Here is a 27906-nt window from a genome sequence, read left to right as displayed (position 1 = left end):
ATATACCAGCAGATAACCCAGAGAGTTTTGTTTTGACTAGACTTGGCTGGGGCTTGGATTTGTAATTCTTAGCCATTATGGATTTCTGTTTTGAGAGGAATAGAAATCACTTCAAGGGAGGTAGACTAAGATGAAGCTGCTCCTATCTTTAAAATAAAGAATATCTTTATCATGCCTCTTCACAGAATGTTTCTACGTGCTCCTCAAAATTTACTTAGGTTTTCAGCTAGATGTGTGAGTGAAGGATATAATCTGAGTAAATAAAGCTGAGTGTCATATGACAAGGCATAAGGACTAAAATGGGGGATTAAAAGTGAGACTAAGAAGAGAGAGAGCCTGTCCAGAAAAGGCATAAATTTCCAGCTGTATAAGTAATTTAAAGCTTGAGCCCTCAAAATGCTTAGTGATGCAAATTTGATTTCTACTTTGCTTGTAGATTCACCAGATTTAGGGTGGTTTCACCAAGGTTCTTTAGATTGTATTTGTCTTCTAAGTAAAACTAGAAAATGGTTTTTTTGGGGGGAACAAGTGTAATCGCTATGAACTCTTGAGAGCTTTGGAAGAATCAAGTGAGGACCTGGTTAATGGTGTGGAAGCAGTTGTTATTTTAAAAGACAGAAGATAGTAAAATAAAAGCTGTGATAATGCAGCAGCATGGAGGAAATGTAGCTCTGGGGATGGGAGCTGAATTCTAAGACTTGAAGCCAAAGAAATTTTTAATTGAAAAATTAAAGGAGAAGCTTGATTTGTATTTTGTACTGTGTTTCCACAATACAAGGTGGCTCTTGACTAGGATTAGGATTTACAACAATAAAACCAACTAGTATTTGGAAATGCAGTGAATGAAGTATTTATTCTGCACTATCAGCTGCAGTGCCACCAAAACAGCTTGAATTTCATTTTGGCTTCATTTTCTCATGTGACCTGGGAGATACGGCCAGTTCTATGCCATCTGCCCTTGTAAGACAGAAAGCCAGTACAGAGCATGGAAAAAGGCTATTTCTATTACTCCCATGCTGACTACTAGAAAAAAGGTCACACTTGACAGATAAAGTCTGACCCTGGGGGCTCCTGGAGATGTTGTGAACCCCAACATAACCTGCAAAGCAGACCTCAACCTCACGGATACATACTCACTCTACACACTGAAGAAGAGTCTTTTGGTTAAGGAACAGTAACCAGATTATTAATCCTTATCTGCCCCAGATAATATCTAGAAATTCAATTACATGTAATATAGTATAAGCATTAGAATGCAGGACCCCCCAAAAAAGCAACAGCATTCTTCTCACTACTTGAACAGTGTAAAATAACATACAACTTTTTTTGCCTGATGTTGTTCTCTAAATGACCTGGGGAGGATTATGTAAAGTACAAGAGATTGTTCAGAGAACCTGTAACTTACCTAAACAGTAAAATGGGAAAATATCCCAATAACAACTGATACATAAGTTACAGTTTCTAAGTTTGAACTACAGAGTACTGCATATAATTTTACACATTATATAACCCAATATTTGAAAGAACCGCAACTTGGAAATAAATAACAATGATCCTGCTGGACGTGCAACATGAATCAAAATTTGGCTTCAGTCATTTTTTGTAGAAGAATGATGAGGTTGAGTGAATAGCAAATTCACTATTTGTTAAACTATAGTAGCCTTTAAAAAGTATGTTTATAAAATCTAGACATAGTGTTCACAGACATATTACTTAAAATAAGAAAAATTTTAAATGTGTTCCAGTGAAGGTATTAATAATGTACTAACCAATACTAATATCTACTCAAGACTTTGTAAGTGTATAATCAGAAAAGTGATAGACATATTTTCCCCCAAATTCTATATAAGTAGCAATAAAATGACAGAGCGTATTTACTTACTTTGATAAGAAATAAATACATTTTATTTATAACCACATTCTCATTGATGTCATTGCCCAATTCAACATAGGAACTGATTTTTCTCCATTACATCTGCTGCTTCAAGTTAAAGATGATGAAAAGTGAAAATGGGTAACTGTTACTGTAACCCTCGAAGGAGACTGTAGAAAAGTATGAGACCTGCTACTTCTAAAAACTTCTCCTATGCAACCCTATGTTTTGCATAGAAAGCAAAGCAAACAAATGAACTTAAATCCATCACTCTGTGCTTCCTCAGAGGACTTTGCCGAAGTTTGAGTGTGGGGAAAACAATTAGTTATAACTAGCATGTTATAGCCAATTTCTGCTGTCTGTTCATAAGCAAACAATCTCTGCAGAACACATTCAGGGGACTCTCACATGAGTATCTGGTTTTTACATTTGCTGTGATCCCGAGTGGGACCCTCCAATTGCCTACTGTCTTTCAAGACAGAATTCCTTAACTCTGAGTAAATTACTAGGAAGATCTGATCTCTTCTAACTTCGGAGTTTCACCCTATGTATCATATGCTCCAGTTCATCTAAAAAAACACAGCTGTCTTGGAGACAAACATGACTTTTGATGTAACTGGGGCCCATCCCACAAAACAATGTGAAGATCAAGATAAGGAGTACAGACTGGATCCAATAATAATGTAGGAGCCAGTGTTGTCTGTAGAGCACAAGAATGATGTATCTTCTCTTCCCTTTTAATGATATCTTACAGACCTCTAACTTTCATTAAAATCTGCAAAAGGAACTCACAAGATCTGGCAGCTTTAGATAGAATTGCTTAAAGCCTCAAATATCATCAATTTTGGACCTACCCCAACTCTGAAAGGGACTATATAGTTGGGGGTGTCTTATCCCTAAGGGGGGGCAAAACCTCATGAAATCTGAGGAAAATGTGGGGGATGGAGCGGCGTAGAAGAGTGAGCATCGGACCTCAGACTTATTACTGAAATACTAGCCAAACTAGCGAGACTTGCAGGAATCAGAGTGAAACTTAAAAGGGAAAGGTTAGGTTCCCTGAAATGTAAAGGATCTGGGCAAGGAAAAAATGAAGGAAGCAAGGGGCTTTAAGTTAAGCCAAACAGTTGGAGGGACACCATCAAGAGCTGATAAATCCAAACCCTTGGTGTGCTATAGCTGTTTTCGTAACATAAAAAAGTTCAAATTTTTCAAATTATAGCCTATAGTTCCATTATTAATAAAATTAATTCTAAATGTAAATAAAGCATTATAATACTATCTGTTAAAAATATTTTAGGTGTATATATATTTAATCGTGTTAAATAATTTAAATGGGCAATTACCGCATCTCTATGCTTAATTAGCAAAAGAAAAATGGAGAATTTTATTGATGTGAATGTAAAAGAAATACAATCCTTTTAAAACTATTTATTTTCATTTAACTGAACTGCCTTGCCATACTAAAAAAACATTTTGCAGAGGTTAAATAAAGTATTTCATGGCAACCGCTGCTTCTTAGTGCCTGTGTAACAAGAAACATGAGCCAGCCAAAGTTGTGCAAGTTGGTTTTCTTTCCCAGTAAGAGAATGTGGTATCTAAGACCTTGTCCTAACTCATTTTATCCCCAAGAGTAAGTCAAGTAAGTCAAGTATGAACTAATGCCTGAAGGGAAGTCCCTGACTCCAGAAGTATGGATTATTTCACATTTATCTTACAATCTGCTCTCAGAGTTCTTAAAATTCACTAACTTGGCAAGTCAGGAATTATCATGAGAAATGAAATAATTTCATAACTATGAAGTCATCCAGCATTCCATGAATATGACACTCAGAGGGTTTGTCCTTGCTTGGGCATTATTCTGACCTTTGGATAACAAGCTTCTAGATGGTTTTGCATGGAAACAATTAGAAAAGTGCTACAGTGTAACAGGGACAACCTGATGTCTTGATTGAGTTGTTGTTTTCATTTCAAGGATTTGTATTAATCATTAAAAAAATGTACACGACAACATTTGTAATAATATTTAAACAAACTTGTTTTGTATGATTTAAAATGACAAAGGATTGTACTGTTTAGATGAAATGCCGTTCTGAAGCATGCTGTATTTACAATGACTCGTACTGGCAATAACCAAATGAATAAGCTTACAGGGGAATGCCAAGGTTCTCTCTTTACAAGAGCTTTGTAAAGAAAATTTGTTTCTATCTCAACAGTGTGTGCTTCCATATAGTTTCAGTGAAATTACCTCAGTGCTGTTTTTTAGTCTCTAAATTTCCCAGCAAGACATGGCTGTTTAAAAATGTTAAGAGAGCAGAAATTGTCTTGAAATTATTCCAAAGGTTGGGACAAGGGAGGTATAACCTCCCTACTAGAAGAGCCTGCTGGCCAGCAGTGTGGCTGAGTCAGGAGTGAGCTGTTAGCTTTGCCATCTCCTGGGACATGGGAATCCATCATGACACTCCTGACTTTTTATCAGCCCAATTCTTCAGTGAATCTCCATCTGATCAGAGCAAAACAGAATGGGGAAACCCTTTGACATCATCAACTGTTAGTTGAAGAATGAATATCTGAAAAATGAATCTGAAGCTCCTACTGTCACCTCACCCACTCCCTTATGTGTGATTTGGTTTTCTGATGGACTTTTCCACTTCTCACCATGCACTTTTATTTTTTTCATTTAATAAGAAAGTTACATAGCAGCCATGAAAATGGAATGTTTTGAACTGCTCAAGTCTGTGACTGAAAGCACTGCTTAAGTTTTCCAGGTGTTAGATGTCTAATGCCATATATATATATCTGCTGGTGGTTTTTAGCAGTTCAGTTGCAACTAAGAGAAAGTATCAGTAATGAGCTGTCATTTAACTCTTCCACTTTTCACTTGCTTGAGATAATCTTCATTTTCAAAACTCTTTCCAGTTTGCACCATTACTGAATATACACCATAATCAGAACTACATCTTTAATAGATCAATCTAAAATGAGGATTCTCACAACTGAATAATTTTACGTGAATAACCAGAAAATGGATGTAACAAATTTTTAAGAATAAAGCCTTACTTAGTTCTGGGTTTATTTACATTGCTTTAAATATTTCCTTCGTCTTCCATGTATTCATGAAAAGGTTTAAATATAATTTTGGGTGGTTGCTACAAACGCAAATGATAATTGGTTATGAAATAGAGGTCACACTTAGCCAGCTTTCTTTCTCCCTCACACAACCAAAGGGAATAACAACAGCTGTAATCCTGTGTCACCTGATGAGTGGGGATCCTGTCTCACACTCTGACACATGTCCAGCTGCACGGAACACAGTCACCATTTGGTTTGCTCGCCTGTGGGATGGGGCATCACAGGCATTTTGCGTGTATGAGAAAACATGGAAAGGGATGTACGGTGCTCCAGGGTCTCTAAGTCTCCAAAGGCCTCTCTCTGTCACTACTACACCAGCACACACTTTTTATAACAGCTCCTCTGTTTCTGGGCTAAGATGGTCCTTTATTAGCTTGGCTTCCTCTTAACTTACACCTTGACTTCAGTGTCAGCTGCAACTGTTTACTCTGGCAGAATTTGCTCTGCACAGATTAACACAATCATGTAAAATTCAGTAGTTTTGCATATCCATCAGCTGACATATGAATGAAAACCACAGCAAATTTACCATCTCTGCCTCCCAGTGTAACTTGAAACTTGTCAGCAGTGAAAGTGGGCACAGCTCCCGTTTAGAATTACTATTCAAAATTCACTTTCTTTCTCACATGCTAAGACTGGTATTTCCTGGGGCTCTAGAGGAGTTAGGAACTTCCATTCACTACATTCCTCCTAGGATCTGTAAAAATTTTAGTAATGTTTCATGGCAGGACTACTGCTCAGCAAATGGGGTGGCATAGGTCTGTAGTTTCCTACTCAGCAGGAGCTGAGTATATACTAAGAAAAGAGAAGAAATGGGTTTGCTGTTTCATAAACACTTTATTCAGTTTAAGTTCTTGCCCTGTCTTCAATTAAGATGAGAAGTCTATTTTTCTCCACCACACAAGTGTTGGTCTCCTCTCCCAGTAACAGTTAGTAATAGGACAAGAGGAAATGGCCTCAAGTTGTGCCAAGAAAGTTTAGATTGGTATTAGGAAAAGTTGTTTCACGGTAAGGGTTGTCAAGCACTGGAACAGGCGACCCAGGGAATGGCTGAGTCACCACCCCTGAAAGTCTTTAAAAGATGTATGGATGTCGCACTTAGGGACATAGTTTAGTGGTGGACTTAGCAGTACTGGGTTGGACTCAGTGATTTTAAAGGTTTTTCCAACTTAAATGATTCTATAGTTTCACTGAAATACTTCCTTTTGATAGTTTAAAAATATTTTATTTCAGTTTCAGTGTTTATCCTAAAAAAAAAAAAAAAAAAAAAATCCAGTAACCCAGAAACTGTATTATTTAAACTATATAAGTGGGGTGTTTCTGACAATTTCAAATATTTTCTAAGGCAAGCACCAAGTTGAGAGCTTTGTCCAGTTTGACCCTGTTCTGCAAACAATTTCAGTGAACAGATGCTTCTGGTAAAAACAATTAATTTAAAAAATCCCCCAAATCTCTAATGTACATCTTGGTAAACACTGATTGCTTAGTAATAGAAACCTGGCAAGCTGTCCTTCCTTTTTTCAGAAGCTTCACACAACTGCTTGGTTTGGTAAAAAGTGCACATCCAGTTCTACTCTTGAGTAACTTCTAAAGACTCCTGGCTTTCCTCACACTTTGTTTACCTTTTCTCTGTGTTGCAGCCCCAGTGTGTGACTCCTGAAGGAACTGGAGCTTTAGAGATAGTTGAGACCACAGAGAAAACCAAAGAATCAGCGCATAAAGCCGCCATCGGCTTTAGCAAATGCTGCCCTGGAAGGGCTCTTTCTGACATACCTGTGGGGACTTGTGAGACCGCCAGCTGTACTGGTGGCTGTGGAGAGTAGCCAGCAAAATGTTCTCATCAGTATCCACCTGGCCAAACCGCAGTGTCTCTTGGGTGTCATTACAGATCACGAAATGGCTGAAGACAAACTCCTCTGCCTCAGGGCATCGGTTCTGAAAGGAAAGGGATATGAAAGCCAGTAAGATGCAATGTCAGTTGCAGGACATTTGGCAGCTGCCTGCCCAGTGGCAAGTATTACAACACAGAAATTCAAGATCTCTTTCCTTAGCTTTGGCCTCATAGTACTCTCTGCAAAATCTAGTTTTTGGGTTGACAAAATATATCCTAAGGCTTAAAATATTTTACTTTATGTTTCTGTAATGCAACTCTTATAGATTTAAAACTACAATAAAAATGAAATTTCCTAATTTGGGTAAAAAACATCAACATTAAATTCTGTGGGAAATGATATATTACATAGGGCAGACAGAGTACGACAGGCTGAGCAGAGAGGCATGAAGAGGTTTTTGAGTGCTTGACAACTGAGCTCCTCTTCCCCAACTTCTGCTTCTACCTTGAAATATTGCTGTGGATCAGCAGAAGACTCCCTCTTTCCTGATACCACAACACTTGAAAAGACAATTAAAGAAAAAAAAGGAGACATGAGGAGAGTATTTTCACAGCTCCATGAGGCTAGTCTGAAAATGCATCATGGCATTTAATAGGAAAAAATGTTAAAAAAATCATGGATTTTTTCTCCAGCAACTTTTCATCCATCTCCTGCTTTTTGTCTGGCTGCTTGTCACTCTGTTGACACAATGAGACTACATGATAGTCATAAAAATTGCCACAGCTACAGGTCTTCCACCCCTGAAGGCACGAACTATAATCCTCTGTATGGGAGAGGTCACAGTGTGACTGATGATTTGGAGATCATCTCTCATATATTTCTGCCCTAGTCACTAGTGGGCTGGCACCTTCCACTGACAAGCAACTATGTAGCAATGACAACAATTACTTGAAGAAACCCAACATTTGGATAGTCTTTATACAATTTAATGGTTCTAACACTAAGTATTAATCTTCTTGTGGTTTTTGTTACCTCTTAATTGACCCATCTTTCCTAGCACACTCTTATGACAATATTTTTCTGTTGGTTGATTTCCCTCTTCACAACATAGCTCAGCTACTTGTTTCTCATCCTTTCTTCTCATGACATTGTCTCTAACTTATAAAACCTCCATGGCTTTTGAGAGCTGATTCTGCTTCCGCTCCTTGCTCTCTCAGTGGACCTTTTAAATGGACATAACAAAGCCAGCACCTTCCCTGCCTCTAAGGGTCAGAGCTCAGGTCCCTTAGCTCCTTGATAACAGTGTGCCTGAAAGCCTGCAGAAATTCAGAGATCAAATAAGAGGGAGAGAAATATTTCCTCATATCTCCCTATGCAGTCACAGTTATCCAGGAAAAGCAGTCTGGTACATCGCTTGTAGCATGTTACTGGGTGAGGCACATGGAAGTTTTCCTGAGAAGTGAAGTGTGCAAGGTATATTCAATTTAGCATCCTTGAATGCATGCTCACTACTGGTTACTCCAGAACAACCTAAGGTGCATCTACAGGCAGAGTCACAGGATGTCTGGGGCTAGAAGGGACCTCTGGAGGTCACCTAGTCCAATGCCCCTGCTAAAGCAGGTTCACCTGGAGCAAGCTACACAGGATCCCATCCAGGCAGCTTTTGAGTATCTCCAAAGAAGGAGACTCCACAACCTCTCTGGGCAATCTGTTCCAGTGATTGGTCACCCTTACAGTAAAGATGTTTTTCATGATGTTCAGATGGAACTTCCTCTGTTTCAGTTTGTGTCCGTTGACTCTTGTCCTTAATCAAGGCAGGCTGTAATTCCTTTTTTAACTAAATGTCAGACTGATCACCTGGGAGTATTTGTGCAAATACTATTCACCCTAGGAATATTTTAGCATGAGAATATTTAGATTAAAACTTCTTCCCAAGTCTCATTACTTTTTCTGCATAAGATCAGGAATCTTTTGTGAAACAGGAGCCAGGTGAGCACAACCAAAACTGCACTTCTTCCAAGCAACAAAACTCATTACAGAGCAGTATGCTTGTATCACATTCAGTAGCAGATCTGGGTGTGCTAAAAGCTGACATTTACAGTGCCCCTTCAGAGTGCAGAGTTTATTTTGGCATTTTCTAGTGGAGGATCTATGACTTTTTACTGTCAAGCTGCCATACCCACATAGCCCTAAGTCTACCGCAAATATATATATTTTCCTGTTACAGCTTTGCAAAATGTTCTTTTTAAAAGGGAGGATTTACTATCCACAGAGCTCAGCATGTTGTTAGAGTCAAACCAATACACAATCCCAGGGGAATTTAAGAAAAGCTTTTTCTTTTCACTCCAATACATTTTCTTGCTGATTACACAGAGATTGAAAGAACAATGCCATAAGATGATGAACTTCCTTCTTTTTAGCTTACTAGCTTACTTAGTTTCAAGTAAGTAAACACAAACTGTAGATTTTCGCATTTTCCAGAGGGAAAAGAGAGTCCAGCAAGTTTTTGGCATGCATATAACCTCTAAATTCTGCTCAGGGAATGTTATCCTATCAGGAATTATTAATAGACTTGTACACATTTTGGTGCTGATGAATGACTGCCATTAATCATTAGTCTTGAAAGCTGGATTTGCTACTAGAATCCAATGCTTTTAACAGCAACACTTCTCAAAGTTGAGTGAAAGAGGTATTTTAGGCTCCATTTTATAACAGTTCCAAATTTTTAACCAAGGAACACCAAGATTTGCATAACAAGGTGTTGCTCTGTGCTGCCAGGCTTAAGAGAAAGCTACTGATGCCTCCAGTCTGGATGATAACAAATGACTAAAGGAACATCAAGGAAGCTTCAGGATGCTTTACAGTGTGGCTACTAGGAAACCCATGCTTCTTTGTCCTTGGGGATCTGCAGCAGAACCCTGCACCAATCACAGGGAACTGGATCCCACATTGCTGCTGAAGTCTGATAGTAGAAGCTTCTAGAGTAAGCAGAAAAGGAGGAAAAAAAAAAAAGTCAGCAAAAGGATGGAGTGAAGAAATCTTGACTGATAAAACAATGTCTAGAGAAACCACGCACAATAAAACCAAATAGAACCAGACATGTGTGTGGCAATGATGCTGAAGGGCTGAATGATGACTCCAGGAGCTGAAAACACCTAAGTGTGGATTAGGAAAAAAACCCCTCTCTGAATTAAAACAGCAAATCAAAAGAATCAGCAAAAGATTAACAGCCTGAATCAGATACAGATTAGAGTCAGTTCCTGAGGGACAATTTCCTGCCCCTCTTTAGATCATTTTTCAGCTGTTCTTTTCTCTCAGAGAGGCCTGGAAAGTGTCTCTCCTTTATTGGTCTTTCAAATATTTTGTGAATTCTATTCAGAGAGGGGGAAAAACATCCCACATAATACTTGTCACCAGGCTTTCCCTGTCTCAGGACTTTCTGCTTGTGTCTTAGCTCACAGCTATTTCAAAGCATTTCTGGATCTGGAAAAAACCCACACCATAAAAGCCTAGGCCTCTTTATATGCGCAAAGTTATTTTCTTTGTGCTTCACAAGCTACCAAAGACCAGTGCAAGCTTTTTCTCACACACACACACACACACACACACACACACACACACACTCTCACACACTCTATCACCTAGTAATGGTTTTTTGACAGAAAGTCTTTAGCAACTTCTTATCTCCCTTGAAGCCCCTCTAAGAGAAAAGAACATTTTCCTTAGGATTCTTTAAACTTCACTCTCATGGTAATGTCCTGACATTATCAGCTAAAAACCTTCCGTATCCTTTTCCCTTTGTTCTTTGTGCTTATGGTAGAAAGGTGGGGAAACGACAGTGATCACAGATGTAATTTTGACTGATCCCAGCTCATTAAGAAAACTTACGCAACTGCCAACAGAAATGCAGAAAAGCACCATGCAGATCTTGAGGAAAAGAAGTTCTAGTGGTCTAAAACAGGTTTAAAACAGGAGCTTTTCTAACTTCTGAGGAGTTTAGGAAAACAGTTGCAATGCGAGACCACAAAGGAAAAGCTTTTTCCCAGGAGTAACACTTCATACCATACCTGGGGAGCTGTTTTCTCAGCTGACCCTCTGTCTCTAGATATCTCAAAGCAATAAAGCTGTAAAACAATTCATGGAGGCTTAAATGCCTAAATAAAGGGAAAAAACCACCACACATTCTACCACATGTATATTCACAGAAGACATGCCTTTTCTACCTCACTTGATAGTCTGTGTGTTATTATTAAATAATAAAACTAAATTAATAACAATGTTGAAGCTCCTTGGTCAGGTCTTTAATTATTAAACCCATTACTCTAGCTTTGCATTTACATGTGCATTAGCCAGTTACTGCTTGTAGTTAAACAGGAATTTCAGATTAGACAGTGAAATATGTCAAAAGGGGAAACCGTTTTTAAAAAGTGCTAATCCTCTCAGATTTTCAGCATGTGACTTAGAAGTATAAAGCCTGGTATTTTTTAGGTTTAATCCACTTTCAAAATGTTCACCATTAATTAATTTAAAAAAAGAAAAAAAAAACAACTGAAAAAACCACCACCACCACCACCACCAAAAAATAGTCCATATCCAGGAAACAAAGACACTGACAGAGGCTTCTGTTAATTCTGAACTCCTGACCTAAAGGTGCATGGCCAAATTGTTTCATGCTTCATCTATCTGTCTATTGACTCCAACATCACTTGTTGCAGATTTTAATCCAGTAAAAAATATGTGGAGAATTCAAATAACCTTTCCTGGTTATTAAATTCATGCTTCTAGTTGTAGCATTTATATTTCATTTTGTGTGAACAGCAAAAATCAAACAATACTTACTATTGGGAAATTTATTCCTTCCCCATGCAGTGCATGCCAACCCCCTCAAACTGGAGGTAAAGTCACATAAAGAACATCTTGGCGACAATTAATTTAATAAGCCATTTTGCACCCACTTGCGTGCTAACTGTTCCTTAATTTCAAAGCAATGAAAGTTTTTAATCTCAAATACTCTGGGCTAGATACCCACCACATCAGAACATGGTGGCAAGTACCCCTGACATGAGAGGAAACGAGAAAATTACAGCAACAATTACAGAAGTATATCCTCCTGTGGCTCATGTTAACATTGCCAAATCCATGTATAAATCAGTACCAACTATTCATAGAATGTACCTGTCAGCAATATACTATGCGACATATGGCTCTACTTAATCAAATATACAATTCAATTTTTTTCAACTCAGAATATTCCTTCAAGGCACAGAGTAGTCAGTCAGTCATTCACACTGTGATGTGGTTTAAAACATTTAAATATTTATGCACCATATTTTATTTATATGTATAGCTATGTCTGAGAGATCTTTTTTTTCCTCCATCCAAAGAGGAAACTGACCTTTCTGAAGGCCATTTTGCAGTAGTTGCCACACATGTCTTAGATGAGGGACTAGTACTAAGTCAGAAATATTTTAAACAGCCTACCAAGGGCTCTCTTATACTTTCTATGTTTGTTTTTTATTAAAAGCATTGTTCAAAATATGACAAAAAACAGAAATTGGAGCTACAAAGATTTTTGTTCACATTGATATTTGAGCCAGCTGTAAAGATTTAAATCACACTAGATCTTGTTTTATGAATGTCCTTTTGCAACAAGAAAACCATGGAATGCCCTTAAAAAAGAATTTTTTGATATAAAGCAGATGCTTTGTCCTTTTTTGGGGGCTTTGTTATTGTAGTGCCATGATAGGTAATTAATTCCCAGGCTCCACATAGGTCTTCAGGCAGATGAAGAGCATGATTTGATTTCAAGGCTGTAGTGAAGTAAGGGAATTACAGGCCTTTGAGGGGTCATTGCAGAAGCAAGTTTCTTATAGTGGGACTGGCTTCAGCCATTAATGCTGCTTGCACAGAATGTAATGTGAAACTAGTGTTGAACTTCAATAAGGATGGAAGTAGTAGCTGGAAACAATATGCTCAGTTGCTCAGACTGAGCTGAGCTGATGTATCATGTGGCACTCACCTTTTCGTAAATTAATGGAATATTTTGCATTTCAAGACCAGGACTTTGATTATTCTGATATAAATCCATGTAGTTTCACTGAAACTCAGGTAGTTCTGGCTACATTTAGCTTTACATAATTTTTCCTAATTTTCACTGCTACTGTAGAATTAATGTTTATTAGGAAAAAACACTATCAGTGTAAGTAAGCTTTTAAATCTTGGAATATTTTTAATGAAAGCAGTTGATATTCTAATTTGCTATTAAATTAATCACAATAGCTATATTTTTTCTCATTATTTGCATACCTGTTGCCAAGCTTGAATTGCTGTATTTAGAGAATGAAGTGCATATTGGCCAAAGTTGATGAAAATAGGGTCAACCATTATCGTGCAGTCCAACAGCCTTCCTGCTGTGCTGCTGGAAATAGCAATCTGCCCCCAGATTTTGAAAGGTTTCACAACACTCTGCATGGTCACATTTCGACACTCCAGAAGTTTACAGTCAGCTCGAGTCGAAAACTGGACCTCCTGGAACACTGACTCATCGTTCCACTGACGAAGATATACATGAGGCTCTTCAAAGGAAACTATCATGTATTCTAGTTCAGATGGCATGTTCTTATCAGATAAAAATGGCTGCAGAAACTTTGGTGGTGCTGAAAAGTAGAAGAACAAACAAGACTAGAACATCATCATTGCTGCATTCGGTATGTATATATTGTAAATTGTGTTTTTACTGCTTGTACATAAGATGACAGCAAGTAAATTCATTAAAGAGTTGACATCTCTGAAATCTGAAATGAATCCTGTTCACACTGTTTGTCAGATATTAAACAGTATCATAATTAATAGCACCTGCAAACAGAAAGTATCTGCAAACCAAAATCCTCTCATGCTAAATGGACCAGCCAGCGAAACTACTTTATCTACACACTGCTCAATGCTTCTGATTGCCACCTATTTGGAATAGAGACCATATTTCTGTGAGAATTCTTGCTATAGTAGGTGTATATGATATTCCACACATAGCACATTACAAACACAATAAAAATTAGCAATGTAGTATTTGCTGACATGTGACTGTGCAGGCCAACAGGCTCCACACTGGAAGTTGTCTTTGCTGCAATTACAGACAGTTCAAGACCACAAACGCACTGAAATGTGACTTACTAACCCATAATTCTAGAAATGAAACAAAACAATATCCTGACACTAAAACATGAGAAATATATCACAAAAAATAATCTTACCGCATTCGCTGAAGTTTTAGTCGTGCAAAGTGCTGAGCACTGAGGCAGCAGACGCTGCAAGCACGTACACCCCTTGTGCAACATTAAGCATGCAAATATTTCCATTGATGTTATTATTTATGTTGCTGGAACCACTCACATGCTTAAAATTAGCATATGCTCTAGTGCTCTACAGATTTGGAACCAAAACACTCATCCCTATCCAGGATCAAGCCCTGTTATTCTACAAAAGTGTAATGGATACAACAAGTTTTGTGCTCCCTTTGTGTATAACATAGCACAAAGGAGCCCCAAAACTTAAGGCCTTGAGATGCTATAACAACAGTAACAACAGCATAAATTCAGTCACTGTTGAGAAATAAACCAGCTGTGTTTGATTTTAATCTGATTTTTGCCTTTTCCAGTATATGTAGTTTTAAAGACTGAGCATCTGGAATTGGACTGTAATAGTGAGGAAGATTATGTACTGATAGAGGTAGCTGATAGAGAAGAAATTATTTTCTAGTCATTGAATGTCAGTCTTAGGATGATTTGATAATGAATATATTATAATACTTGCAGAAACACAAAAATTCCTTACAAAGATAGCTGGCCCTGTCAAAATTATCCAAGTAGTTTGTCCATCTTCCATAGAAAACATTCCTGGCATTTGAACATTGGACAATAATCTAAGGATCTCTTGGAATGTATTTGCCATTAATGCAATGACAGAGAGCACTGAACAAAACCAGATGTAGCTCCAAAAGTGATCATAACTGAAATAACTTAAATCTGCAGTTCTCAGAGCTCTTCCAAGGAATTCTTACTAAGGGGGTTGCAAAATCTTCAAGTATTTTAATAGTACTGTTAATATGCTGGAAAATGTAAAAGATCAAATTCATTCACTAAGATGGCTCAAAAGTGAAGTGGCACCTGCTGTCCCTAATCAGACTATGAAAAACACACGGCTTCTACAGTTACCCGTTCCGGTGGCAGGAAGGGGCTGCTCATCCAGCCTCACTGCCGGCTGTGGGGACTGGCTCAGTGCACACAAGTCATCACACTCTGAAGCCTGTGCCAGTGGTGACTCTTTGTGATAGCTTATTTCAAGAATACCTGTTTGAATGAGGAAATGCGGACCACACAGAGCAAAAGAGTGGTTAACCAGCATCAGTGAACTGTATGTTTTTATTATTCGACATAAAGCAGTACATACCTGTGCCGAGTTGATCAAGATGATGGCATAGGTGGACTTCCAAACAGGTAAATTGGATCAACACACTTAGTGATGGCACAAACCAAGGAGAAAAACAGGAGTCAACCCTGGTACAAGCTGCTAATGCCGTGGGGGTCACAAGCTGATCACATGTGCTTTGGGAGCCAGATTCACTTTCTGAGCTGCAGAAGGAAGATAACAAAGTAGTACTTCAGCACTTCCAGGATTTTACCACCTTACAGGAGGAATTGATGATGTTCCACATGCATTTTCTGACACAGACAACATCATGGTTTTATTTTAATTTATTTTAATTGTCAGTGTCTGTACTTTTTCCATAGCAGAACATAACAGACAAGATTGCAATCCTTCCATGCCTTTATCAAACTACACTTTCAATTTACAAATATTTGAACCACAAACCCGAAGTCTATTTGCAGAAAATAAAACCAAAATATGCCAGGTATCTTTAATTGTTGAAATAGCTAAACAGAGTATATTATCATTATTAAAGCTATAAGAATGAGCTGAAAGTTTATCTGGTCAAGAGAATGATTTCTTTGCTCACTTGATTTTAAGGAAACCAACTTGCAACCATTAAACTACCTCTGTGTACGAACCCCTAGCCTATGTAAGATTTATTTCCTTTGCCCTTTTCATTCTACAATCAGAATTCAAAAAGAATCTCCAAGTGTTATAAGCTCAGACTGGAGCCCTTTACTAGCATGTATTACAACATATTAACTATTCATTTTAAGTTCCACCCTATGATTTTTTTTCATAGCTGTGCTCCTAACACCATGAATTTCCAAGCATTATCTTTCAGTCTCTTGAGAGAAACTAACACAACATCACAATTCTATAGGCTGCTAAGACACCACAGAAGTACAAATAAACTTTCTAATTTAAGCCAAAACTATCCTTATTCGCACTCCCTTTGAAGTTTGGCTCTGAAGAGTTTTAGTTTAAAAGTTTAGATTTCATTCAAGACAATAACGACCGTATCAGTCAAATACTGTCTTTATTTTTAAAATAAAATTTAATGAAAGATGGACTAAGGTTAACTTAATATTTTTGTCAGAAAGTCATTAGTTTTTATCAAACACCACAAATACATTTCCATTGACATTTTAAAGATATTTTAAATTCAAACATAAGTTTAAATTTGAACAATGGCTTTCCAAACAACATACCTTATGCTTTTAGGACCAGATTTTTCATCATGCAGTGTGTTTTACTTCAAAATTATGCACAAATATAGAAGGTACTCAAAATGTTCAGCTGCAAATACATGGAATTCCATCGATACGTAAATTTATCAGTATTATTTTGTGTTGCAGTAACTATCTAGTGTAGTATTTATTTACAGAGCTTAAATACAGCTCTATCTTAAATCTTATGGACATAAAATACTTATGCAGCAGTAAAAGTTTACTTTTACCAAGATTAGCTAATTATCAAAGAATCATGACAGGGTATTAAGAATGGATTAGGTCACTAAGGTATGAAACATAAATGACTTAATTAGAATTTTAGCTGCTTTCCTGTGCTTTCTGTGTTTAAATTGCTTGTTTACCTTCCAAAAACAGTGTTGTAGGCCTTTTGAGAACTGGCATCTTTGGAAATAAAACTATTCTTTGTGTGCACATGATAAAATATCTGTGGGACTGGACCACAGTCAGAGAAATGGGATGCTTTACTTTGCTCTGCCACGGATATTTCTCAGATTGCTGGAACAAAGCAAGGAAGCAAATCCAAAAGGACGGAAATTCATATGCTGATTTAGACAACTAAGTACTTTTGAATCTTTGAAACTGGTTGGTTCTCTTATAGCAAGTATTAATATTTTAAGATTGTTTGCTCATTGCATTTTGATTAGAAGCAGAAATTCAGGAACATATGAAATGAAAACAGAGAAAAGGGTAGATGAGCGCAAAAAAAAAGTTAACCAAACTATGAAGAACTTCTAAAAAAACTAATTGCACATTGATATTCTGAATTAAGATTTAATTAGCATCAACAGCTGTAACACTGATTGCAGTAAAGAGGAAGGAGATTTATTTCTGATATTTATTTCTTATATTTGATGTTTATTCTGAAAACATCTATTTCTGTTCCTCAGAAACCTACTTCTTGATGCATCTATCAGTGACGAAGCATTTTTATTTCTTTTTATCTGCTTTGGAGATGCATATTTTCATAGAATAAACACCAAACAAAACCTTGCAATTACTTATTCAGTCAAATTTTATATATCTGCTTTTTATGCACTGAGCATTTTACTGTGGTGGAACTTTTGTAATTTCTCACTCATAAACACCATGATGACAGAGCAACAGGACATGCTTGGTGCAGAAGGAAATGTGGAAATGTGGCAGGAGCTTCATACCAGGGAGATAATGTAAAGCATTTAGCCATATTTTTCTCCAGTTTTTCTGCCCCACAAGCAACAGACCACACAGAGGTAATACTCTGCAAGTTAAAATGCTGGGAACAAAAAGATTCAAAGCTGCTTTTTGTTTCCTAATGGAGTCACCTTAGAAACCAAAAAGGCCCACCACTGAAACAATTCCCTGCAAAATTCAGAGTCCAACCACATGCTTAAAACCAGAGAGAAACAGCAAACGAGGATGGGACAATGCTGCTCCATGGGAAAGAATTGACCTTGAATCCTCTACTCCTGCCAGGGAGGGACAAGCGCTGTCAGTGCTGGACTGAGAGGAGCAGGACAGTGCATCCTAAACCACAGTTAAGAAGGTAAAGTCTCTACAGAGAGAGAATAGCCTTGTAGGAACCATCTGAAAGGAAATACAACGAGGATCTTTCATCACTGTTTTCCCCGTCTGCCCAGACTTTTTTTGAATACTTGTTTTATCTGTGAGGGGGTTCATTTGGTTTTCACACAACCAGAAATCATATCCAGAATTACAGCCCTCATGTCATGAAAATAAGAATACTCTAACAGTATAAACCAGCTACAGTACAAAATATAATAAAAGCAGCAATCAAATTAATGTAGTATTTCCTTTAAAAAACCCAACTGTAACGAAAACTCATAATATAAATACAGTTTTTAAAGAGGGACTCTAGTCACTACCATGACCCTGTGATTTTAAATTAAATCCCATTTAAACTTTTTGCTTAGGTACACTTCCATCAGACCTGTAGCACTGCCACATTCTTCTTTGACTTTGCAGAGAGCACAGAAATAAAAACCACAGGCCTTTATCACATGCTGTGCATAAACAGCAAATAAAGCGGTGATAACTGAAAACACAGGAAAATTTCTATTAAGTCTTGGTGAACAACAGTAGGAGCACTAATATCGGAAGTAGATGTGATTGTGAAATCAAAATTTGTTCATCAAGTGCATACAATACAAAAACACCCCCACACTGCCTGGCTGTCTTGGTGCTACAAAATGCAGTGTGGACTGTCCACAATTTTTCAGCGGCTAAAGAAGAGGAAGAACCAAATTCTACTGCTTTTGTTTGGTACATCATGCTGCAGGATGGATGTGGCAAAATCAAGGAAATTCAAAATAAAACTGACCTGACTTTAATACCAGAGTTTTTTTCATCTTCTTGGTTTTTTTTTTTCTCTCTTTCTTTTTTTTTTTTTTAAAGTGCTGGGAAATATCAGAATATTTAAAATGGAAAATACCTACATTTGAAGTCATATAAATTATGATATTTCACATCATGGAAAGCAGTGTAAGTTAAATATATGGCAACCGAGAACAATGACTTAGCAGTGACCTGCATTACTCTTGTTATTTTAAGAGGGGAATATTTAAACCAAAACTGCCATTTGTGATGAAACTACAACATGGGAAAATATCCACTGGGAAGAAGAAAGAGACCACTTAACTCATTTAATTTATGACTCAAATGCTAATCTGAACCCAAATTGTTAGAGGTCAAAATCCAGTACATCATTTACTTTGAATAAAAGCTGAAACAATTAGCAAGAAACATGATCATGATTCCTCACTTGAATTTTTTAAAAGTAGCAATTTAAGGCTTATTTAGAAGTTTTTGTACTTGTTTCATGGTTTGTATCTTAAGGCACTTTCTATTACTATTTTACATTAGTATGTCAGTAATTATAAAAATACTGTTTAAATTCCACAGAAGATGCACAAATATATAAAACATCTTGTAATGTAACTCATTTAAACAAAAAATTATAAATCATTCCCAACCAAACAAGGAAGGGGCTTTAGTGTCTCACCAACCAAACAGAGCTTAAAAAGTAATTTCAATTATGATTTGTTAGTCCTGCAACAGGCAAATGCAACCTATAAAAATAATTTATTCTGTGATAATTTCCTTGTAATCCCCTGTTTTAACGTTTTCCATAAACAGTCATTTATGGCATGTATGATTTCTTTCATAAACACTGTACTACATCCCCAAGGAGATGCTAAATTATTTCACTTAGGAGTTCAAATTTGTTCATTCATCGAATAAACTTCCATAAATGTTCATGTAAACCTTATATATACATATATATATATATGAATGGGATACAAAATTCTCAAAAATAAACAACATACATGTATATATTATGCCCTTCACCAGATAGCTCCTTGATTTTTATACTTCCAATTAGTTCCTGATAGATCTCAGAAAAGCTTGCATACCATAGGATTTAAATCATGACATCTTTGCATATTCCCATATTCATTACTGGTTGATGTATTTCACCCCAGCAGCTACTGCTCATCATATCAGCTGAATTCACATCTCACAAACCTTGTTTTCATGTCACATGAGACACCTAAATTTCATACCTTATAACCGATGTTAGGAATCAATAATAAAGTACCAAAAGGGACAGCTCTCTGCTATTAATAAGTAGCATATCATAGAGGTTACCACAAAAAAAAAACCTGCAGAATTTTAAGGAAAAAATATTATGATTCAGCCGCAGCTGCATGCATATGGCAGGGGTTAGAGTCTGACCCAAAATATAACATCAAACTAAGAAGATAAACTTCAACAAGACTAACTTTTTATACTTTACAATTAATAGTGTAGTATAATTGCTAATCAATCATACAGTTGCAGCATGTGATTAATGTCAAATCATCATGGGTCTAAAGAAAAACTGAGGTTCAACTTTTATACAGCCTTTGCTTCTTGCTCTCGCAGATCCCTCAGTGTTAGAATTCCCTGGTTTAACACTCAGCACTAGCATTAAGCCTTAAGGCTCTTCCCACAAGTCTGCAAAATCCCATGTTAAATTCTTGCTTTAGAAACAAGACTTTGAAATTTACCACAACATGGGCACTGTGTCTCTCTCTCAAAACCAAGAAAGTTTGGCATTTCTTGGTTAAGTAGAATCCAGAACATATTTCAGAGTGCTTGGTGACAAGAAATTATCCGTACCAGTAGCAGTATGTTTGATGAAGCCACAGTTTCAGCAAAGTTACTGCCAATATGGACTTCCTATAAGCCACTAGATGTCTAGAAAGGTTCTCCTTCTCTGCAGGTCCACAGTTTACATCACCACCCCCACACAAGGCTTCCCTTTAACAGAACATGATCTCTTAGGGCTTAACCATTACCTTCAATTTGTTCTGCAGCTGTAACCATACACATTTCAGTGCTTGTGCACTGTCTCTGAATCTCCAGGTCAGCGACATGTGACTGGCATGTTTGCTCTGTCTCCAAGAAAAAGCCACTGTGCCTCAAACACCGTAGATCAAAGCCTCATATCTGAGGAACAGCTGCTCTTGTTTTGGCCCATTAAGTTTTCCTAAGAAGGATCACTGCTGACTGGTCAGGACTACTTCTTCCACAGCAGTCCTTTCTGCAGTCATCCTTATGAAAGCTTGCAGTGCAGCTTTGTTTGGAGTTAGAGAGACCAGTTTGAATTTCTATCATAGAACCACAGAATGGGTTGGATTGGAAAGAACACCCTGCCAAGGTGTTGAAATATAACTTACACTAGACTGGGCTGGTCAAAGTCCCACCCGGCCTGGTTGAACATTTCCAGGGATGGGACATCCACAGCTTCTTTGGACAACCTATTCCAGTACCTCACCACCCTCACAGTCAAGAATTTCTTCGTAATATCTGATCTAAACGTGCCCTCTTTCAGCTTAAATCCATCCCCCCTTATCACTACATATCCTTGTAAAAAGTCTCTCTCCAGTTTTCTTTAGGCTCTGGAAGGCTGCTCTAAGATCTCCTCAGAGCCATCTGTACTTCAGACAGAAAAATCCCAAGTCTCTCAGCCTGTCTTCACAGGAGAGGTGCTCCAGCCCTCTGATCATCTTTGTAGCTCTTCTCTGGAATCACTCCAGCAAGTCCACGTCCTTCTTAAGTTTGGGGCCCCAAGAACTGGACACAGTACTCCAGGTGTGGTCTCATGAAAGCAAACCCATGCCTTCAAACTAAAAACACTGCTGAAGCAGGGAATATAACTTTTTCTCTCCTCTGATTGAAATCAGAGGGTTTGTTGTATATCTCACAGGTTTCTGGCTTTGGGAGTTCACCCTGACCTACACAAATCTTTAAATTTCCAGTCTACTGTTAGTGCATCTAGGTATAAACCACACTTCTTAAAGCTATTATTGAATTTCCCAGGCCAACAAAAGTATCAGGACTAGTGACTCTGAAGCCTCTGGACAGGTAGGTGTCAGTTCAAGGCACTTTCCTTTGACTTCCCTCTTTCTCTTCTGTTTATTTACCTTCAAATGCTTCAGTAGTGTGGTGAATGTTTTTTGTTTTTTCTTTCCTCTCCTGCTGTCCTTGTGCAGTGAACGGCAAATGCTTCTGTTTAATTCCTGTTGTTTCTGAACAATTACAGCTCATTAGCTTATCAGAGCTCCCTGAATGAAACACTGCATATAGTGATAAACCCTATTTGAGCAGAAAACAATACACATGACTACAGTGCTAAATGCCTTGATGAAAAAAAATCTACTAAATTTCACTACATCATTTCCAGTTCCCACCGAGTTCACATTTCTGTGGTGTTAAGCTGACCAGGAAGGCAATTCTGCCAGGGTCCCACATTCAGAGGAATTAACCTTGTCTAAAACACTTAACTTCTCAATGATGAAAATGCATTCTTTCACAATTAACATCAAGAAATCATTTTCAACCTGATACTATTAATGGAAACCAGATGTTTAATTTTCTTCATTGATTTTGTTAGCTATGCTCATATTCCCTGATTTCTCTGAATTCTGTAGCTTTGTTCACCCCATACATGGATGCTACATACTCGTACTGAAGCTGGGGTTCATAAACAAGCAGCAAGAATCAGCCAATACCAACAATGCAAGAGAGTAACTTTGGGTTTTCTGCTCTAAATATAAAATGTTAAGCAGGTCTTTGAAAGCAATTGCACTGCTGTTTCTGGACGGACCTTGTACTCATTTCTTTTACTCTACATATTAACCAAAACAGAATGAATGCAAACAGAGTGAATATCTGTTATTGCACACTGTTTCTAGCTGTAAACATAATGAAAAATGGATCCCCAGTGTTTCAAAACACTGATTAAATTTTTTTTTACTGTTAGCATAGTAAGCAATCTGTGTGAATAATAATGCAAGACTATTGAAATAACATTTTGTTCAATATATTTAAAATAGTCATTGACTTGCACTGAGGAGAGAATCAAGGTGATGTGTAAGTATTGAATGGAAGAAGAATATTTACTACTACATTATAGAATGGATTGCACCTAAGCCTTCTTTTGTTAATTAGCTGATTTTACTGCCTCGTGCAGCTAAGAGGTTTCAGGACCTGTTTGTCTCCACTTCTCAGTAAGCCTCATATTCAGAAAATGGATGGTTATGATGCTGCTGGGCTGCCTATGAATCTAAAGGAAAGCTCTTTTCGTGCACACTCCATGCCCTTGTGTGAAGGTGAACTCCAGTCTGAAGCTCACGCAGGACTAACTACTCTTATTGCATGTGAAAACAGCATCTTAATTTCTAAGTCTCTTGAAACAGATTTTTCAGGAGTGTAGGTAGCATAAGATGTCTTTTCCCTTCTCCTTTAAAATTACCTCTGGTCATCAGCCACATTCTGGCTGCTGTTGAGGACAATCCTCCACAGGTCAGAGGCTATGAGCTCTTTCTGATCGTTCACAAGGCTGATGCTGGGCAGCTGGAGTTCACAGACTTTACTTTCTGATAGACTGAATTCCCGGAATGCAACAAATGATTTCTGAAGCTCATCCCAGTACTCCAAGCTGCAAGGAACCTGTGAAAAAAGGGAAAAGGCATAATTACTTTATGCTTGATTGCAAATGCATTTTCATCTACACACTGAAAGTGTAAAACTAATTAAACTAAATAAAAGTAAATGGTCATATAGAAAATCATAACTGTAACCATTACTGAGATCTTGGGCTGTCTTGACTTAAATGAAAATGTTTTCAGAATGTCATTGCAGACTAATACTTTCAACCTTCTCTTCCTCTGTACAAAAACAGCTTCTTATTCCACAGGAAACCATGAATACCAAAGACAATTAATCTAACCAGTATTTGTATTATGCAGCCAAAAAATCCATCAGATGTCTACGCATCACGGTATCAAAGACATTCTAGTCATAATTTTATTTTTCCTTGAACTTTTTGTTTTATTTTTATTACATAACAAAATATAAGTTTATTAAAATAATCAATGATGCAGAGAAGTAATTGTAATAGACAACACAACACTTTGTGGTGGGCCAACACATTGCTAAAAATCTTGAGTGAAATAATGAAGTACTTGTAAACACATGATCTTTTCTTTCAAGGAATATCTAGACAAATAAATACAAATGAAACCAAATAAATACATAGTAGCTTCTGCTTAATTACATGCCTAGATTTAAGTCTGTAAATAATCCACTTGTAATTATTTCTAGATGTATCACTGAATTGGAGAGAATGTTATTATAGACATTTCTATAGGCAATAGAAAACCAATTTTAATAAAAGTATAGATCTTAAAGGGTTGTATCCTAGGTGTCTTTTTCTTCTTTTTTTTTTTTTTTTTTTTTGGTAATAGCAAGAAAGTGAATGAGAATATGAATTTAAAACAAATGCAAACTCAGTCAGCTATGAAGATTTTAGAATTAAGGTACAGAAATCCACAGTTATGGCAGTTGTACACTGCCATATTTAGCTGAATTACTAAAAGTCGAGCTGACATAAAGCAAATAGTAAGAAAAAATTGCATGTATGTCCTATTACCTGTTTTATCCCTGTATACCTGTGCATAGACATGCATACATAAATAACCAGGGAAAAAAAGAACCAGGGAAAAAAAGCAAGAATATGGCAGAGATGCAAGTAAATTTAGAAAAAGTTTTGTAAACATTCTTCCTTGTTATTCAGTAAAGATTAGAATGCAGATGGAGGTGACAGCAAGCTGATTAATTAACAGGAATGAAGGTTAAGAAGGAAAATTCAGGGAGCTCAGTGGTTCAAGCTGGGGAAGGCAAAGGAACATAAATAATCACCAAAGAATTCTGGAGGAATTAACATGTGGAACCACAGAGCCTGAAAGGTGGATTTTTACTACATTTGTCAAGTCACAATGATATATGAAGACTGGAAAAAGCAACCACAGTTACTAAAATTTTTTTAGTTCAAGATGTAGGACAAAAAAAAAAAAATCTGGTAACTGTCAGTAAACCTCTGATGCCAGTAATGTATATAACACAGAGTACCACAGCAGTATCAATCAGGAGAGCTGATTTAATTTTGAAGACTAGAGTGTGAGAAAAAGGGATTGATTTAACATCAAAACCACATGTCATATGTGTAAACATAACAACATATTTGTTTATAAGGTACATATTCAATTGGAAAGGGTGAGATCTGTAAATGTCAGTCGGAAATTGTGAGGCAGTATGATGATGCCTGGAAAAAGCAAATGCCATCTTGAGACACATCAGGTGAGATATTTCCAAAAATGAGGGACAAATATTAATTCATTTCTATAAAACATCAGTGGAGACTCATCAGGAGTATGCCATGCTTCCAATTCTTCATCTTAAAACTCTATTAACTCTTGCTGTGGAGAGTTGAGGACTAAATGAAATTAAACAACAGGAACATAATTGATCCACCCAGACACCTCCAGAGAGAAACAATTAATAAAAGTCAAGTCTATAGAAATTTCTTGTCAAAATTGAGTTGCCCTATGAATAAAGTGTAAGGCTAGAAACAGTACAGAAAAAGATGGGGATGTGCAAGGACAGTCATGGTGCTCATGAAAGCTGCTTTTGATTTGTAAATTAGATGGAGAAAATAATAAGCATTGCCCCAATGGGAGGAGGCTGGGCTTGATGACCCAGAAAACAACAACAGTGCTGTGTACAACAGCAGCAATAAGAAATACCACATTATATTTGTAGCCGTATTTCAAAGTCACACTAAAGTGATTCTTTTTGCTCTCAGTGCCACTAGAGTTTTAGATTTTTTTCAGAACTTCTCAGTGTTAAATTATTTGAATGTTTAATGCCTGTGGACAAACACTCAAGACTGCTACACTAACACAGCAATGTTCCTACCCTTCAATTATGGATACATCTAAAGAACTCCCCTATGTTAACTATGAACACGTAAAGAACAGCTTCCATCATCTGCTGTCTTTTGTACTACATTGTGGAGCCATTCACCCTCACATACTTCTTTTTTTAAACCTTCACAATCTCCACTGGTAATAAAACATTTGAGTTTATTTAAAGATTGTAATACTTGGCATAATTCCTATAGCATAAAGTCTTGGAATTACATAATTACAAAAGGATCTGTTTCATTTCTGACAAAAGGCTGCAGCCTTTCATGGCTGCATATATAGTTTACATACAGCAGTATTTATTTCTGCACACTTTTTAATCTCAGTCCTTAAAATACCTTGAGATTCTTTTAGGAACCTTATTAAATATATTTGAATACTTAGTTTGGTCTTGTGCTTCCTAATGTCTATCAACATCTGAATTACCTTTTCTTATCAATGTTATTGAGTAACACGTGTGCAACAGAAGTCTCACAAAGCTATCATATTTAGCATATTTATTTCTCTTAGATTACATCTCAAAACAAAACTTGTTTTAAGTATGCAAATCTCCCTAACAAGAATCTCATAAAATTGGATTAGAATAGAAAGTAATGGGCATTTTAAAGGAGGCTAGGAAAGGTGATGAATTCTATTCCCACTAAGATTGATGAGCTGGAAGAACAAGTTAGAGAGTACATTAAGAGAATTTCTTAAGTGGCACTACAATACAAAAACCATAAAACTATCAGTAAGGATAGAGGAAAATAATATAGAGAGATTGAAAAATAAAGGCAGAACAAAACTTGAAAAACCCAAACTGGATTTCACACATCTTGTTTAAAAATAAAAAAAAAGAGAAGGTACATCAGTATTTACACCCACCCCGTAGGCAGTGATCTATTGAAACACCTCTTGAGGAAAAGATGGCAAAGTAAAATGATGAAAACAATTATTATGCCATAAAGAAGTAATAACTTCATAACTCCTCTTCAGGCTGTGGTCTGTGGTATAAACTAACACAGTGGAAGTTTCATCTGAGTATGAGGAAGAACTTCTTTTTGTGTGGCTGACTGAGAGAGATTGTAGAGTCCCCCCCACTGGAGATATTCAAGAACCACCGGGGTGCAATCCTGTGCCACGTGCTCTGGGAGGACCCTGCTTGAGCAGGGAGGTTGGACCAGAGGATCCACTGTGGACCCTTCCAGCCTTACCCATTCTGTGATTCTGTATACTTCATGACAACCTCTGAAGTGAATTACGAAAAATCTGGAAAGGCACAGGAGCGATTGCTGAACTCAGCGGTATGAGTAGCCAGAAAAAACATCACTAAACAGTTAAAGCAGACTGGTCAGCAAGAAGAAAAGATTATTCCTCTTTATTTTGGTTTACAATTTTTTCTAACCATGTTGTAATATGTCAAGAAATCTACCAGAGCAAGAGACAATATGTTTCGAAGTGTCATCTGCATATTAGAGATAACAAATCAAGGGCACACATTATGTGATTGCCTGTAAAAATACAGCTCATGCTTTGGAACTACACAAACTGTAAGCTTTCTAGTTTGAAGCTTGCAAAAGACTTAGTTGACTTAGAATCTTTGATTTCTACATATCTAGCTTTATTTGTTCTAGGGGGTTTATTACTAATGCCTGATCTGGATAAGTTTAAGAAAAGATGGTAGCTCTGGGCAATATAGGCTGCCAAAAATAATAGTTGTGAAAGCCTGGAAAGGGATTATAATGCCAGAACTGAGTCATCAGCAGCGGGAATAAGTGAGCTAGTTGCAACAAAAAATTCTCCACATGTCGAATTAAGTATGGTGCTTTTATCTTAAAATATTTGAATAAAACCTGAGCTATAATCCAAATAATTGTTACCTCTTAGGAAATGTGACCACTAGGGCTGCCTCTAAAAAAGCAAACACAAACAAAGCATATTCAACTTTTTTGCTAAACAACAAGCTTGGTTCTCCAGCAGACACTTCCCTGCAGCTTTTTGTCTTCTTCCATAGCTCTCAAAGACAGTTTTAATTGCAATGATTGTATGCACCTGTCACTTAAGTGTGCATAAAAGTATTATTTAACTGTGAGCTCAAATTTAAC

General features: G+C 37.1%; 1 protein-coding gene across 3 annotated transcripts in view; it reads right to left on the bottom strand.

Annotated features, from left to right (window-relative positions):
• The window catches only part of VPS13B (vacuolar protein sorting 13 homolog B), a 436535-nt gene that overhangs the window by 40578 nt on the left and 368051 nt on the right, over positions 1 to 27906 (bottom strand). For all 3 annotated transcript variants that reach the window (XM_082279593.1, XM_082279594.1, XM_082279595.1), the window contains exons 40-43: positions 23311 to 23507; positions 15280 to 15461; positions 13141 to 13490; positions 6776 to 6937 (exon numbers count right to left, since the gene is read on the bottom strand). In XM_082279593.1, coding sequence (XP_082135719.1) covers positions 6776 to 6937; positions 13141 to 13490; positions 15280 to 15461; positions 23311 to 23507 — 891 coding nt within the window. The remainder of the gene's footprint in view (positions 1 to 6775; positions 6938 to 13140; positions 13491 to 15279; positions 15462 to 23310; positions 23508 to 27906) is intronic.

The sequence above is a fragment of the Coloeus monedula genome (assembly GCF_965178545.1).
Source record: "Coloeus monedula genome assembly, chromosome: 1".
Classification (NCBI taxonomy): Eukaryota; Metazoa; Chordata; class Aves; order Passeriformes; family Corvidae; genus Coloeus; species Coloeus monedula.
Note: the sequence above shows the minus strand (reverse complement) of the source record. Positions and strands in the feature narration are given on the sequence as shown.